General features: G+C 48.1%; 1 protein-coding gene across 1 annotated transcript in view; it reads left to right on the forward strand.

Moving 5' to 3' along the window:
• Positions 1-17,177, forward strand: part of Csmd2 (CUB and Sushi multiple domains 2) — a 561,027-nt gene that overhangs the window by 393,049 nt on the left and 150,801 nt on the right. Inside the window, exons 20-22 of the mRNA XM_051172054.1 lie at positions 1,085-1,300; positions 2,463-2,651; positions 8,139-8,308. Coding sequence (XP_051028011.1) covers positions 1,085-1,300; positions 2,463-2,651; positions 8,139-8,308 — 575 coding nt within the window. The remainder of the gene's footprint in view (positions 1-1,084; positions 1,301-2,462; positions 2,652-8,138; positions 8,309-17,177) is intronic.

Raw genomic sequence — 17,177 nt, forward strand, 5'->3', positions numbered from 1 at the left:
TTTCTCCCCTCCGCATCGCACCTGCCATTGCTGCCCACCCACCTGCCTGGGATTTCCTTATCCTCTGCCTGCTCTTGCCACTGATGTCAGGCCCACCCCTGGTCTAGGGCAAGCAGCCATCCTTGTAACTGACATCTCTGCCCTCTCTCCTGCCTGACCACCATTTTGCTATATAACCAAACATCTGACCTGTGCTGGGAGGGGACAGCCATCTTGCTGGCTCCAGCGAAGTGCCAGGTCTGTCCCCAGCTTCAGGTCCACACATTTCTCCTGAAGATGCCCAGATATGCGGCTGCTCATGAAGGCCTGAACATCACAGATGCCCTAGCCCCAGAGATAGGCTTGTCCCTTGCCAGGGACCATCTTCCTTGTCTTAACCTATTGAATGACTGTGAGTCCTTCCAAGATTCAAGTCAAAGCATTCTCTCCTTTGCAAAGCTGTCTCGCATGCCTCCCTTCCTGCTACATCTTTTACCAATTACTTAGTTCTGTGTGCATGTTTATTTGGATGCATGTGTGAACACTGGTTCACATGTGTGTGGATGCCAGAGGACAGCCTTGAATGTTGCTTTTCAGAGCCATCTTTTGATGACTCTTTGAGACAGGATGGCTCACTGGCTGGGAGTCACAGACTAGGCTAATCTGGCTTGCCAGTGAGCCACGAGGAGCAGCCTGTCTCTGCCTCCACAGCTATGGGATCACCAAGCATAAACAACCACACTTTGCCTGTGCACATGGATTCTGGAGATTGAACTCTGGTCCTCACAGCAAGCATTTTACCAACAGAGCCATCTTCCTGCCGTAGACGGCTGTCTAGGCACCCATGGTGGGCCTGATGTCCATTCAATGTCGTCTCCACCCCTCTGACTGCAGCCACTTGTTTAACACGTGGGCCTTGCTCTCCTCCTCACCCTGGATGCTCAGCCGTGGTACAGACTCCATAAAGACACAGCGAACGGCTGTGGAGCAGTGTCGTAGAGTATCCGCGAATGCCCCTCGCAAGTGCTGACCACCAGAACGCGGAGCTTGGAGTTCGCCTCCAGCCTCCTGCCCACCCCGGTCTGGCCCTCTGCTCTCTCCACAGGTGTCTTCTTTACCTTCCACACCTTCCACCTGGAGAGCGGCCATGACTACCTCCTCATTACTGAAAATGGTAGCTTCTCCCAGCCCCTGAGGCAGCTGACCGGCTCGAGGCTGCCAGCGCCTATCAGCGCAGGCCTCTACGGAAACTTCACCGCTCAGGTCCGCTTCGTCTCTGATTTCTCCATGTCCTATGAAGGGTTCAACATCACCTTCTCAGGTAATGAGTGCGACCGTCCCTGGCGTAGCTCTCCAGGCTTAGGGTGAATGACCTCAAAATCACAGCCAGAGATACTTAGCTTGAACACAAGGAAGAACTTCCTGGGAATGGCCTTGGCATGGGGTCTGTAGGTTCATTCTCCTACTCGGGGGATGCTTTGAACAGAAGGACCAATATGGCTGACTAGAAGATTGCACAAAAGTCTTTTCCTGATCTTCCCTCCTCACATTTTCCTCTTGATTCGCTCCTGTTTCACAACCCTAACAATTACAGCAAGAGTTGAGCATTCATGCATCAATGTTCCAGTTTCATTCGGCATCAACGCGAATCCCAGAGCAATACATATTTAGCTCTGTGTTTGGGGATCCTGAGAAGAAAGCTCTTTCTTGGCATTCAGGGAGAAGAGGGCTTTATTTCCATTACTACTGCCTCCACCACCCTCATGCTGAGGTACCCAAGGCCTCCTGCATCAACAGGACACAGAGAGATACTGATGAACACCTCCTTAGATGTGTCTCAGCTTAGTCTCCCACAGCCCTCTTCACGGAAGCCCCCAGACCACCTGCCTGGGCAGGCCTGGCCAGTGAGACCTCCATCCTTGTCATACATAGCACTGGGCATGGAGAGATAGTCGTTACCACACTGTCACTAAAGACATTACGCAGGTCCTTGGCCTGTTGTTACCACCCGCTGTGCGTGCCTTTGACCTCAAAGGCAGCCTTGCCCAGAGGAAACTTCCCAGAGAGGCATCTGATTCAGAATCCTAGTGTAGGTTGCTTGAAGCAAGGTCATAGCCCCTCCCCTCCTGAAAATGGCTGAGTGTGTTGAGATGGTTATACCTGGAGAGAAAGTGTCAGAGCATCTGCCAGCCCCAGGTCTCAGGTTCAAATGGCACCAAAGGGTGGGGGTGAGGCTCAGAAGTCCCCCCATGGAGCAGTTCTCCCAGACTCTGGTGACTCCCCCCCCACCCCTCCATAATGAGGATTCTGAACATTTCTCTCAGCCTCAGCCCCTCAGGGTAACTCTTCTTTTCTCCACACCTGTTGAGGGCTAGCAGTGCTGTAGTCTTTGTTTTTTATTTCTGGTTCTTTCCTCTGGGGCTAGGGCTGGGGCTGTGCCCATCTGTCTGTGCGCTTAACACCCCCACTGCCTCCTTTTACAGAGTACGACCTGGAGCCCTGTGAAGAGCCTGAGGTCCCAGCCTACAGCATCCGGAAGGGCTTACAGTTTGGTGTGGGTGACACCTTGACCTTCTCCTGCTTCCCCGGGTACCGTCTGGAGGGCACGGCCCGCATCACGTGCCTGGGGGGCAGACGGCGCCTGTGGAGCTCGCCTCTGCCAAGGTGTGTTGGTAGGTGGTCACGTGCTTTCATTCTGCTTCACTTAATGGGGTGGGCCAAATTTAGTGTGAGGCACGGGGTGGGGGGAGAGGGTGCAGGGGGGGCTGTACCCAAACGGAAGGCTAACAGGCCTGGGTTTGAGGATCAGTTTAGTGACACTTACCCGCAGGGGGCACTTGGACCTGTAGCCTAATTACCTCTCTGAGATGCAGAGGAATCCACTCTGTGGCATGACCTGGTCTTTGACAAGCGGTTCCGGTAGATTCTGGGGGTGCCTCTGACCTCAGTATGCTCACCTCCAGCCAGTAGTGCAGGTCTTGGCTTTTGGATGCCTCTTGCAAAATACTGTATATAGCAGGGGAGGGGTGGCTAGTGGAGGAGGTATAGTATAGCCTTTGCCCAACAGGAGTGCCACTCCAGCAGTGTGGGGCTGTCTTCTCTTGGCAAATCCCTAGGAGGACTCTCCACCCGTGGAAGGGGAAAAGTGGGATCAGTTATGATGCACCTAGTATGCCCTGGTCTGGCTTCTATTCTAGCCCCTGGGGATGCAGAGTGAACACCACAGAGAGAGACCCTCACTCAGTGGGGAGCACTCCAGGAACATGTAGGTATGTGTAGACTGTGTGAGCACTCAGAAGCATGGAGGGAAAAGTCAGCGGAGAACATGCCGGAGGAAGGCTGCTTCTTTGTGAAGGTGGGCAGGAAGGGCCCCTCTAATGAAGGGCGTTTTAGCCAAGGCAAGGAAGAACTGGACATGAGGAGACAGAGTGGTTAGGCCTCAGCCACGAGGCTCCTTGGTGTTGGAGGAACAGGTGGGAAGCCACCTGGGTGCAGGTGGCAGTGGAAGAGGACATGGTGAGGAGGACAGGGAGTGGGCAGGGCATTGGCACCAGGCTGGCCTACAGTCTTGCTAGAGTCCAGACTAAGGTTGGATCAGAGCTTTGGACCCAGAGGGAGTGGAAAGTAGGGTGACAACTTAGATGGGGACAATTGCTACTGTGGCTGGAGGCTCTGTTTGCTCAGTGGCCTCAGTGTGGGACCCAATAGAGCATGGGATGAATTGTGAAGCACTTACCGTGCTCTCGGGGAGCCAGGGAGCGCTCATAAGGAACAGATCAGAGTAGCAGTGCATGCGTTAAAAGAGAGCCTAGCATCTCAAAAGGTGCCAGGGATGTAGCTCAGAGGTGGAGAGCTTGCCTAGTGTGCAGGAGGTCCTTAGGTCAACCATGAAGCGGGGAGGAAGAGAGAGAGACAGAAACAGAGGATGGAGGAGGGGGAAATATGGAAGGAGAAGAGAGGAAGGAGAGGAATAGGGAAAGAGAAGAAGAAAGAAGAAGGCTGAGGTAATAACCCAGCCAGTAAAGTGTCAGTCTTGCAAGCATGAGGACCCGAGTCCAATCCCCAGCACCAACATATAAAAGCCAAGCGTAATGGCACACACTTGTAATCCCAACACTGAGAAGGCAGAGCCAAATGGATGCCCCAGGGGCTGGCTGACCACCCAGTTTAGTATCTCGGCAAGATCCAGGTTTATTGGACCCTGTCTCAAAAATAAAACAAGGTGGACAGTAGAGCCGGCATTCTCCTCTGCCTTCCACATGTATATGCACGCAAGTGCACAAACACAAAAACAGGAAGGAAGAGGAGAGGTTAAAAAGCAAACAAGCCCATGAGGCCAGCCCTGCCCTGGACAACTCCGAGGGGCTCAGGGCTCTGCAGAGGACAGCTAATCAGGACGGGATGGGCCCTGCTGAGCAGGCACACAGCTCAGGGTCAGGCCTCTGCTCTGCCAGCTACCAAACCATCAGCACCACCAGACCCTTCTGCCTGGCTTCCTCATTTATAAAATGGAGACAGCCACGTCTGACTCATTCTACATGAGGTGCCCCCGTTTCCATAAGCCACATGGAGCCGCATAATTGTCATTTTGCCGATAACATCTTTATCATTTTATTTATGGATTAATGGCTTGTCGTTAGTTTGTCAATACTCTTTTACAAATTCAGAGGGGGCGGGGAGAAGCATTCAGACATAAGAAGCTACACTGGAACTCACCCTGGGGAAGGTCAGTTCAGGCCTCCCCAACAGCAGCTGCCCTCGCAGCTGGAAAACCCCTTCCATGAGGGCCTTGGAGAGAGTTTGCTTCCAGAGGGGCTCCCTGGGCCCCAGATGCTCGCCCCACTGAGGCTCCCGCCTCGCCAGTCTCATTGTACCATCTCATCCTTTAACTCATTATTCCAATTACTGTTTGTGCACGACACCACACAATATTTTCCTCATTACATTTGTCTTTTGTTTCACATGGTATTAATAACACACGGCAATTATAATCACCTCTAATTACAACCAGCCCTGCAGTGGAGACTCCCACCAGACTTATGGCAGGCCTGCCCACCCGTGGGGCTGCTCCCACTTGCCACCTTCACTGTATGGCGTCACTTAGATGATTTAGCCCCACTCTGTGCCACCAGGGGCATTCCTAGCCGTGGAGCAAACAGCCCTGAGCTCTAATTCACAGTGTGGCAGGGTGATCCAGCCTCTGACCTCAGGGGCTCCTGCATTTGATGCGGAAGAGACAGCCTTGACCCTGGGAGCTGACCCCAGTCTGCAAAAAAGAGACGTGGGCCAGTCTTTGGAAACCCCAAAGCGATGGAGAAGACCTAACTCCCCGCCTCAGGAGCCCCAGACTGATGGATAAGACACAGCCCCTGCCCTTACCGAGACCTCGTCTGACAGGGATGGCAGAAGTCACAGATGTCTGAGTCAGCAGCGACACTTCCCTGGGCATGTGCCTGTTTGTCTCCCTGGAACACTGGTTTATTTCCATTTACGCCTGTGTTTGGCTTCCCGTGCCTTCTGCTCATCTCCCCTGCCTCCTCGGAATCTCTCCCAGAAGCAAGTGTCACATCCCTTCCCATTTTTGTCCCTTCTTTTGTACCTAGAACCAAGGCTTTGGCAGGGAGTCAGGACCCTGTCACTGGGTGAGCTACCTATAAGACAAGCCGTCTTGGTCCCCTTCCATGTGTGCTGGGTGTGTAGGAAAGACAGGAGGGTCTTGCTAGGCCAGAGATAGGACGCAAAGCTGGAATGCAGGAAGCCGGGGTCTGGGAAAGCAGCAGTCTTAAGGTCGGCCAGAGGAGGCCATGTTTGAGGAAGCCATCGCTCATGAGCTGGGCAAAGGGTAGGGGGCTTTAGGAACAGTAAGGGCACTGTGAGCCTGGGCAGCTAAGACTCTCCTATAAGATTCCTGAGAGTTCCAGAGCAGATAGGATGCCCAGCGGAGGCCGACAAGCTGGAACGGAGAGGAAGAACTGCACTAAATGAAGGCCTACTGTGTTGACCACCCCCTCTGTGTTCACCTGTTTCCTACATCACACCGTATACTTTATTTATTTATTTATTGTAAGTGAGTGCTTTATCTGCAGAAGAGGGCATCAGATCACATTGTAGATGGTTATGAGCCATCATGTGGTTGCTGGGAATTGAACTCGGGACCTCCAGAAGAGCAGGCCGAGCTCTTAACCACTGAGCCATCTCTCCAGCCCCACACCGTACACTTTTATTCTCTAGTCCCGGGAGGATATTTTTACAGCCCAGATAAAGAGTGCAGGGTAGGGAGAGCTGCTGGAACTTGCCTGCCTCCGCGGCCTGTCCACCCCATGGCACCTCGTGCCTCTGCCTAGATGGAAGGGAGGCGTGTGAAGTCCAGAGACACGGGCACAGCGCCAGATAGAGTGAGTTGTCATCATGTTAAACTGTGCACAGCCTTCAGCAGCCCCCCCCCCAAGCCTCACCCTTAGCTGAGGGTATCCAGGAAGTACGCAGTCTAGAAACGGGCTAGCTGAACTTGTCAGCAGCTGCTATCCCAGTGTGTCCACCCACCTTGTCCCTTCGGTTTTATATGCCAGTTTGGCCCGTTTATCTGATATTTGGTCACTGCGCTCATCAGCTGAGTTTCAAGCACCGAAGGCACCCCGTCGCCTTCAAGATAAACAAGCAAGGTCCTATGTAAAGTCTTAGGAAACTAAAGCAGGGAAGAGGCCAGGGGCTAGGGAGCAGGGCCCGTCGAAAATGAGAGACTTTGTGGTGGTGGCCGTGTCCACCTTCACAGAACTAACAGTAGCTTTGGGGACCAGAGAGCGTTCAAGAATATGACCAAGGCCGCAGTGACTGGGTTCTGAAGGTCTCCATGTGTCCTGTGGGTATCATCCAGCACACTCCCAGCTTTGGGTAACTAGGGAGGCCTAATGGCCACTTAGTGGACTTGAAGGTCCTTCCAGCCAAGAGTAAGGGCACAGAGCAGCTGCAGGGGAGAGCAGCCGGGCCAGCAACCACTACAGAGCCATGCTCCAAACCTCCCATCTGTCCAGACAAGTAATGAGCCTGCCATCTGGGCTCCCGTTTCCACCCTTCTGCAACCTGACTATTTTTAGCCCCATGCCTCTTCTGAGATCGGTGTATGGTCACGTTACCTCCATTCGTTCGTTTATTCGACCAATATTTATTTTTTATAGACATGGGCCTTGGAAATGTACAGCTTCTTCAAGCATGGCCCCAGGCCCCTGTGTAAGCTTATAGTTTGCATGAAGGGTCCCCCTAGCTGTGCCCTGCCACCGCCCCGCTCCCTCCCAGCCTCCACAAAGGATCATAAGACAGTGGAGGAGACGGAGATGCTAACAAATCAAGTAGAATGTGAGGCTTGCTATAGACACAGGCCTGAGAAGAGTGCTAAAGATGAGGGCTTCTGCAGGAGAGGAAACAGGTTCCCAGAAGCAGGATGGTTTTATTGGCCAGCAAATGTAGCAGTTTTGATAGGCCTGTGCTAAAGCCTTTTCAGAGCCTTGGGGACCTTAACACAGGCCCGGGGAGATGGTATTCCGAGGCCTTTCTCTTTCTGGATTGACAATAGGTGCAGGCAGCTAAGTACAGGCCCTGTGTCTAAACTAGGGAAGATGGTTCGCGCTTGCCTCGGTGGTCTGGTGTGTGTGACTCTTGGCTAAGGTGACACTGGTGAAGTGGCTGTGGTGTTTTGCCTGTTGAGAGTTGGAGGACTGGTCCTTAATGAACTAACACGCTGATTGAAAGGGGCATCTGATAGTGTGTTTTCTATTTCTACAGAAAAGGAACAAGCAGAGAAAGATGAAGGAAGCGGGCAGAATTGTGGGCAGGCTAGTGCTGTTAACAGTTTGGTAGGCAAGCCAGGCATGGTGGTGCATGCCTTTAATCCCAGCACTCAGGAGGTACAGGCAGGTGGATCTCTGAGAGTTCGAGGCCAGCCTGGTCTACAAAGTGAGTCCAGGATAGACAGGGCTACATAGAGAAACCCTATCTCGAAAAACAAAAGAAACAAGTAAACAAAAAGTTTGGTAGACTGTCCTGGAGTCAGACAGACAGGTGGGCAGGCAGACAACCTTGTCTCCCCTGTGAGGTGATGCAGAGTTGCACGTGGCTTTCTGTGTGAGTGAGTTAATCTGTGGATATTATGATTGTCGTTCCAGCGGAGTGTGGGAACTCGGTCACGGGCACTCAGGGCACTTTGCTGTCCCCCAACTTTCCTGTGAACTACAATAACAATCACGAATGTATCTACTCCATCCAGACCCAGCCGGGGAAGGGCATTCAACTTAGAGCCAAGGCTTTTGAACTCGCTGAAGGAGACCTCCTCAAGGTAATGACAAGCGACTTCATTCAGTGTGTAGGCCACCGTGTGCAAAGTGTGATCACTTCTCTCTGTCCCTGTGTGGATGGCCCAAACTTCCCTCATCTGAGTCCTGATGGCTTTATCGCGTGGGAGAAAGTGAGGACCAAAAGGGATGGGTGTGTGGCGTTAGCATTTGCTGAGGAACTGTCTGCCCTCACAAATGTGTAAATTGACTGCAGGATAAAACGGTGGGGAGACGGCTCAGTCAGTACCGTGCCTTCAGTGTAAGCATAAGGAGTTTGGATCTCCCACGCCCATGTGAAAGGCTAGTGTGGTGCAACACAGCTGTAACTCTGGCCGGCCGGTCTAGTCAACCAGCAACTTCCTTGTCCAGCAGCTTCCTTGCCCAGCAACTTCCTTGTCCAGCAACTTCCTACCATCAGCCCCACCCCACATACTCAAACACACAAGTCCATAAACACATGCACATAGGCAAAACATGTACTTGCACATATACTATACCACACACATGCGTGTACATAAAACATGTACTTGCATATACACGACAACACACACATGCACATGCGTCCACATAAAACATGTACTTGCATGCACACGACAACACACGTACACACATGCACACACATCAAAGGGTGCCTATACAATGTACTATACATACACACACTCTTCAAGAAATAGTGATGAATTCACTTGGAGCAGTTAATGGATCAGATTTTCCATTGTGGACCATGACCTTAAATCTGAAAAATTAAGAGCGCATAGAATCCATACACACAGACACACAGACACACACACACACACACACACACACACACACACACACGTGAAAATATATCTAAAAGATTGGCCCATAGGCAAGTCTGTGGGGAACTTTCTTAGTTACTAACTGATGTGGAAGGACCTAATCTACTGTGGGTAGTGCCTCTCTGAGTCATAGTCAGTCCAAGGGTGTATAAGAAAGCAGGCTGAGCAGACACGAAGAGCAAGCCTGTAAGCAGCACCCCTTCATGGTCTCTGCATCAGCTCCTGTCTCAGGTACCTGCCTTGCGTCCCTGTCCTGACTCTCCTCAGTGATGGACCATGATGAGGGTATAAAGAGAGGTACTTCCCTCCCCAAGTTGCTTTTGCTCATGGTATTTTATTACAGCAACAGAAATCCTAACTAAGACTCTATGTGTGTGTGTGTGTGTGTGTGTGTGTGTGTGTCTATGTGAGTGTGGATGCATGCATGTGTGTATTGTGGTGTGTGTGTGTTGTTTATATATAGTATATATGTATACATGTGTGTAGTGTCTATACATACATGTATATACACGTGTATATGTGTTGTGTGTGTAATATATTAAGATTTTGTGTATAGTATATGTGTGAGTCCATGTGTGTATGTTACATGTGTGCATGTTTGCATATGTGTGTGTGGTATACATGGTTGAGACGTGTAATATATATATATATGCGTGTGTGTACATCATGTGTGTGCACACACTTTCTTATGTATGTTTCCACATGTATGTGAATGCATATGTCTGGCCTGGCACATATGTTCACTTGCATCTGCACCATGTGTCAGTATGCTTTGTGTTCATGTGCTTACATATGCCCTGAGCGTGCAGAATCATCCCTGTACTGTGACAATGGCCTCTGAGCATCAATAGGCTGAAGGAAGTGAGCTCATTAGGGAAAGAATGGCAGGATTCAGATGCTAGAGGCAGTTATTAAGAGCCTGAGAGACGTGTCTTGGACTTCTTTGTGTGTGCTTAAGTGGCTCTTGCTGATAGTGTGTAGGGTATTCGTGTGTGGGTAATAAATAGTTGAACTTGGAGAGTGTGCTAAAGAACTGCAGTAATAAAATGGATTATACCGAAAACAATGCCCAGATTTAGTCATTTTCATCCTAAGCCAAGGAACTTTACTAGCTTATCCTAATACGATTTCATTCTCGGCAGCTGGAGAAATACTGACATGAGGAACATTCAGAACATCCAAAGGCCATTACTCTGGGAAGTATAAAGAGGAACCATTAAATGACTGTCATGTTTATGGACAGTTGGTACACTGACCCATCCCTAGAGCCTGTCTCTCCCCCCCCCCACACACACACACACACTTACCCACTCATTGTGTAGATGGAAGCATTTCTCATCCTTACCTCACTCCTCGTTAAATAACTGAGATGTGTATAAAATAGCCTAGTGAGCATTGAGGCATGTTGGTAGCTTTCACTTTTCAACACACACACATACACATGTACGAGCATTGCACACACACCACATGAAGTCCCTGAACCCTCTAGAGCAGCGGTCTCAGCCTGTGAGGCCACATATCAGATACTTACATTACAATTCATAACAGCAGCAAAATTACAGCTATGGAGTAGCAACAAATTTTATGGCTGTGGGTCAGCACAACATGACGGACTATATTAAAGGGTCAGAGCATTAGGAAGGTGGAGAAACGCTTGTCTAGAACAAGTTTCTGCATAAGGGAAGGCAAGCAGATTGGGATGGCACTGTTTGTCTGTTTCCTGTCCTAAATCTTCTCCCCAGGACTCTCTAACTTCTTAGAAAGAACTCAGGACATAAACATGTAACAAAACCATTTTGGGATTCAAAAAACTGGCAGTCATACCTTTCTAAATGGGATTCAGAGCTGCCCGGCGATCACAGTCGGGAGGAGTGCCGTACCTGCCATCTGGTCGACCTCAGCACAGCTATGCAAGGAGCCTAGAACATGAGAGTTACCCTCAACAACCTGTGCTCCTTGCCTTAGTACAATTGACTGATCTTTCACACGCTCGGATGTTCCTTACCTGTGCCTCCAAAGTAGACTGGCACACACCAAAACAGACAGACCTTGGAATCTGTCACCTTCTCCACACTTTACTTGTCTCCAAAGATAGTGCCAATGCTCTTGACTGATTCCCCCAAACCCAAGGCCTCGTATTTCAGACCTGGCATATGTAACTTCTGGCCTGATCATTACCCTAAAAGCAAAAAGTTCCCTGGAGTTTGACTTAGTCCACCACACATTCTAGCTTATATTCTGTTGCCGCCTCACTCTTTTTTGATATGGTCCCTACAGTAGATCTTGCTGCCAATCTGACGTGAGCGAGGCAGAAAGCACCTTAAAATACAATAGTGCAGAAAGACAACTCCCAGCTCAAAATGTCTAAGGAAACATGGGCACATAACTATAACCTGCCCAGGTTGCCATTAGGATAGCTAAAGGCAAGTGAAGAAAGGTGGTCTCAGCCCTGGAAATCAGGCAAGGATGGCTTTGATATACAATTTTAAAAACTAAAAAAAAAAATTTAATGGATTAAAAAATATAGATTTCTCCAGTTCTCAGTTCTAGAGGCTGGAAGCCCGGGAGCATGGTACTGCATCTTAAGAGGGTTTTCCTTGCTTCATTGTAACATGGCAAAGGGCATCCTATGGTGATTCCCAGCTTGTGAGTTAAGCAACATAGATCCCAGGGAAGGGCTGGGGAGATGGCTCAGTGAATAAAGTGCTCCCACACATCCACGAGGGCCTGAAATCAATTCCCCAATACCCATGTAAAAAGCCAGCCATGGGGCACACACAGGCTTGCAAAACCAGCACTGGTAAAGTGGAGGCAAGAGGGTCCTTGGGGCTCACTGGCTAGCGTTCTTAGTGCAATCAGTAAGCTACACGGCCCAAAGAGACTTATATTAGAAAGCAATGTTCGTGCCTCCTGAGGAACCATACCCAAAGTGGCCCTCTGCCCTACACACACATGCACACCCATATGCAGGCACACCCGCATACACCCCCCCACACCTGCATACATACACATCTTGATAAAGCCTAAAGGAACATCCATGCACAGCCGAGGGTAAGGCCACTATTGGGGACAAGATCTTAGTCATCCTCACTCTTCAGTGTGAGGACTGCGTTTGAGAGACAACAGAGCACAATTCTATTCTTAGGTGACATCCTGTCCCGTCCTTGGCTTTCATTGACTCTCTGGGGAAAGATGATCAAGAGTTGTCAGGCTCAGTAGAGAAAGGGCAGGCCACCATCACCAACACTGGAAATGCTTCTATGTGCTGGGGCGTCTTTGGCACTGCTTCCTTGCTCCTCCTTAAAATCTAGGGGAGGTATAGTCTCCCATTTCCATTTCCCCCTCTGCAATGATGTGCCAACAAGGAAATTAACCAAACCTGTGTGGATATTCATCAGATGAGAAGGGGACCTGTCTGAGGGATCAGAGCTAATCGCCCCCTCTGTTTGCCACAAAGAACAGAAACATAATTTTTAAAGCTCCTAATTGGTATTCTTCACAGGAGTCGAGAGAATATTGTATTTATGGCACAAAATAGGCAATAATGAAAACAGAGCTAGCTCAGATGAGGGAAGATTGGATGGAGATGAAAAACATGATCATCCAATTAAAACACCGAGTGGAGACAATGAAAAAGGGGGAGGGGGTTTGGTAACACAGAAAAATGAAGTCAGCTCATTACGGGACGCTCTGGAGGACATCTCCACGCCTCAAAAGGAAATGAAGAAGAGGGTTCTTTTGTATTAATGAAATGTTCGATCAATCCAGAACGAAACTTGATGTGCCAAATAACATGGCTAGTAGAAATGTTTTTTAAAAATTTAATAAAGTTACAGTCGCTGTGGGAGTTTCCATAGGAAAATCCTGATATACCTCTGTGAGCCTCTGACATGTCACCCACATGGAAAATAAACGAGGGCTTAGTGACTTGAATAACATGACAGAATAAACCCAAAGAGAGAAGGAAAAAGGTGCATAGCTGTTTGTCTATCCACTTGCTGTTTGTCTATCCACTTGCTGTTTGTCTATCCACTTGCTGGTTTTGGAGACTCTCCAGGTGTAGCCCCCAAACCTTTCACCCTCTTGCCTTAGCCTCCCACATGTTGTTATGGCAGGTAATGTACACTCAGACTGGAAAAAGATGGCTTCTAAAGAGGAACAGGAACTGGGCATGGTGGTTTAAGTTCGTAACCCCACTTCCTGGGAACTGAGCAGGAAGAATGTCGTGAGTCCAAGGACAGCCGAAGCTACTCAGTGAGTTCCAGGCTAACCTGAGCTACCCAATGAGATCTTCTCTCTCTCAGTCAATCAATCAAATGAGGAAGTTACAAACAAAACCAAACCAAAAAAACAAACTATTAGCAATAGCAGTATCAGCAAAATCAACTTTTCTTTTTTTAAAGTGACCAATAAAATAAACCTGGCAGGACTGAACCAAAAAAGAAGTGAAGACTATATAATATGAAAGTGAAAAGGGGTATAAATGTAGGTGTGATCCAGATTATGGTGACAGGAAAATAGGAATAGCTGTAAGCCAAGAAATCTGAAAGCTCAAAAGAAAAGGAAACAGCTGTTTTCTAGATTAGAAAATGCTAATGTTTGGGGCTGAAGAGATGGCTCAGCAGTTAAGAGTTCGCATTGATCTTCCAGAGGACTCAAGTTCAGCTCCCAGCACACATGGCTTACAGCTCATAACTACTTATACCTTCAGCTCCAGGAGATTCAACACCCTCTTCTTGGTATTGCTGACACTGAACTCATATGCACATATCCACACTGAGACACACTTAACCACACGACTAAAATATTTTTTAAAACACTGATCTTAGAGAACCACTGAGCGATGGTGGCACACTCCTTTAATCCCAGCACTTGGGAGGCAGAGGCATGCCGATCTCTGTGAGTTCGAGGCCAGCCTTGTCTACATACCTAATTTAAGCCAGCTATGGCTACAGAGAGAAATCTTGTCTCAGAAAAAAAAAAAAATAATGATGATGATGACGACGACGATGATGATGAAACAAAGAAAGCGAGAACCCAAATAAACCAAAAACCATTTTTTTATAAATTAAAACCCTCTATACCATCTCCCCCAAAGCTCCAGGCCAGGCCCACTTACAGGTAATCCCTGCAGTAATCAAGCTACTCTGGAAAAAAAAGAAAAAATAAAGATGGACATGCCAATTCACGTGTATAAATGGGACAAATGAAAGCACAGGTGTTAAAGCAAGGAATGGTGGTCCCCAGAGGCTGGAGGAGGGGGCAGTGGGGAGGGAGGTGATGGCCAAATAGTGCAGAGCCCTCCTGGGTTGAGGACTAGGCTTTGTCTTTGGGATCTATTGCACAAGGCGATGGGTAGAGTACATTAACAGATAGTATATTTCACAATCACATGATACAGAATAATCAGCAGGGCTGGAGAGGTGGCTCAGTCAGCAAAGTGCTTGCCACACAAGCATGAGGACCTGAGTTTAGATCCCCAGAACCCCGGGTGAAAGCCAGACTCATCACACTGGGGCATGACTATAGTCCAGTAGAAACAGGGAGACGCTGGTATCTGCTAGCCAGCCCACCTAGCCAAATCAGAGATCCCTGGTACAGTGAGGGTCGTGGTCTGAAAGAAAGAGAGAGGGAAGGAAAGAAAAGAAAAGAAGAAGAATGGAAGGAATGAAAGATAAATAAAAGAAAGAAACTAGGGGTAGAGCAGGTGTAGTGGCCTATACCTTTAATGCTAGTACTCAGGAGGTAGAGGCAGCACATCTCTGTAAGTTCAAGACCAGCCTGGTCTATGTAGTGAGACTATGTCTCATGGGAAGGAAGGAAGGAAAGAAAGAAAGAAAGAAAGAAAGAAAGAAAGAAAGAAAGAAAGAACAAACTTGAAGAAGATACCACACTTACAGAGAGAGAGAGTCGGGGGGAGGTGGGGGAGAAAGAAGGAGGGAGGGAGAGAGAGGTAGAAAGAGAAATAGTTGAGATGATGAATATGTTGATTTTAGCTTTATTTAATTTTTCACTTTTTATTTATAAATCCAAGCATTGCCCCATATTCCACACAGATATAGCTTGTCAATTTATAGCAGAAAACCTAAAAATTAAAGAGTAAACACAGAAAGATAGACCTATTAAGCTAGTCTTATATATGATCATTGGTCTGAAAACCCCCTAGACAATATCAGATTAAATCCATCCAGCATATCAATACAAAAATAACAAAGCAGGCAGGATCCAGATCTGTGAGGCTGTGTCAACCCAGTAGAAAACTCGCGATGCTATCGTTTAAATTGCCTGCATGAGATTGCCACTGTCTAGGTCTAAACTCTTTAAACATTGAGACTTTCTTCTGCTTCAGGCTAGTATCCTAGGAAAAGGTTAGAGCAGAAGGGAGGGAGGGAAGGGGGGAGGGAGGAAGGAAAGAAGGGAGGGAGGGAGGAAGGAGAGAAAGGAGAGATGGCTCTGTTAATTTATTACAAAACATCCTTAGATGAAAGCCAATCTCCAGTCCAGATCTTAAAAGATTTTTAAAAAACAAACTGGAAGTTGAATTTCCTCAACAGGACAACAGAAAGGCCCTTCTAAACACCACACTAAGCATTAGGTTTAATGGAAATTTTCCCTGCAGGACTCCAGGCAGCTGAAAGACAAGACCATGGCCATGACACGGCCAACAATTCTCAGCATTATGCCGCCGATCCAAGCCATTACAGTTAGACCCAGACACAACAAAGAAAGCTATAAAAATTAGAAAGGAGAGCAGAAAATTCTCTCATTTATTTAGAAGACACAAATGATTCAACTAATAAGCTATCAGAACCAATAAGACAATTCAACAAAGCAGCTGGTGTTTCTGTAACCAATTAAAACATGTAATCAGGAAAATAAAACCCTCATTTGTTATCGAGGCAAAAACTGGAAGCCATCTAGAGATTTGTCCCCTAGCATGTGGATAATCTTTAAAAGAAAATTATAGAACTTGATTGTAAAAGAAAACGGAACTGTAATAAATGCGGGGAAATGCCATGAACAGGGGTATGTGCTGGGAGTTCACAGGAGGGTGGTAGAATCGTCAGTGAACATACAGACACCCTTGCCCAGTCTGGGTGGTAATCCAGGAAAGTTAAATGAAAATGCGATGCTTTCTGCATCTATCAAACCAGAAAAGAGCCTAACGCCTGAGAACACCGAGTGCTGGCATGGATATAAAGCCGGGGAAAGTACTGGACCAAACTAGTGTGAGTTGGCAGCAATCTTCTTTGGAGAACCGTCTGGCGAGATCTGATGTGATGGAAGGTGGGGACTGCCCTGAAGCCAGCTTCCTTGTTCTGGAGGAACTAAATAGCCCACATTTGCAAGCAGATATGCAGGAATGTCCACAGAGATGCCGCCCACGTGTGTTATCCTGTGTGGAAAGTTCTGCACTTAGAGAGTTGAGCCGGATGTGCAGGGACTGTCTTGGGTTACTCAGGAAGGTGTTCCCATCTCCTCTATGTACTGAAGAACTGGCCTATCAAATGATAGCCTGTTGGAGACATGTTTTTAAAGATCTATTTCCCAATACCAGAGAAAACTATAAAGTCACCCAGGAATAAATAGAGAATAGAGTCGTGCTGTGATGCGTTGGCAGTTTGGCAAGATGGAGCCGCGTGTCGGAAGATGCGGTGTTACATCCGTGCTTGGTTTTCTCAGATCATCCCACTTCACATACCTCAGTCCGAATAACGTAGGACTTTTCTTTGAATGGGGTGTTATTTTCTTTTCTAATTTGGGGAAACTCTTAAAGTTTACCTAGGAGAATAAATATGAGAGAATGCTTTTTTTTAAAGAAGACAATTGAGACGCTCTGCTGCATACATAGCAGTATTATAAAGCTACAACGCCTGAAGCAGTGCAGAGCACCGCAAGGACAGACAGCCGCAACAGAAGAGAAACGTCAGAAACAAATCCTAACTCACGGAATCGTACTGGAATTATATATGCCACAGAGATGGGTTTAAAATTGGCGGTGGGTAGGATATTTGCTAACAGGGTTTTGAAGCCTGGAATTGGGGGGTGCACACCTTTCACCCCAATACTT

This window comes from Acomys russatus, chromosome 29 (assembly GCF_903995435.1).
Source record: "Acomys russatus chromosome 29, mAcoRus1.1, whole genome shotgun sequence".
Taxonomy (NCBI): Eukaryota; Metazoa; Chordata; class Mammalia; order Rodentia; family Muridae; genus Acomys; species Acomys russatus.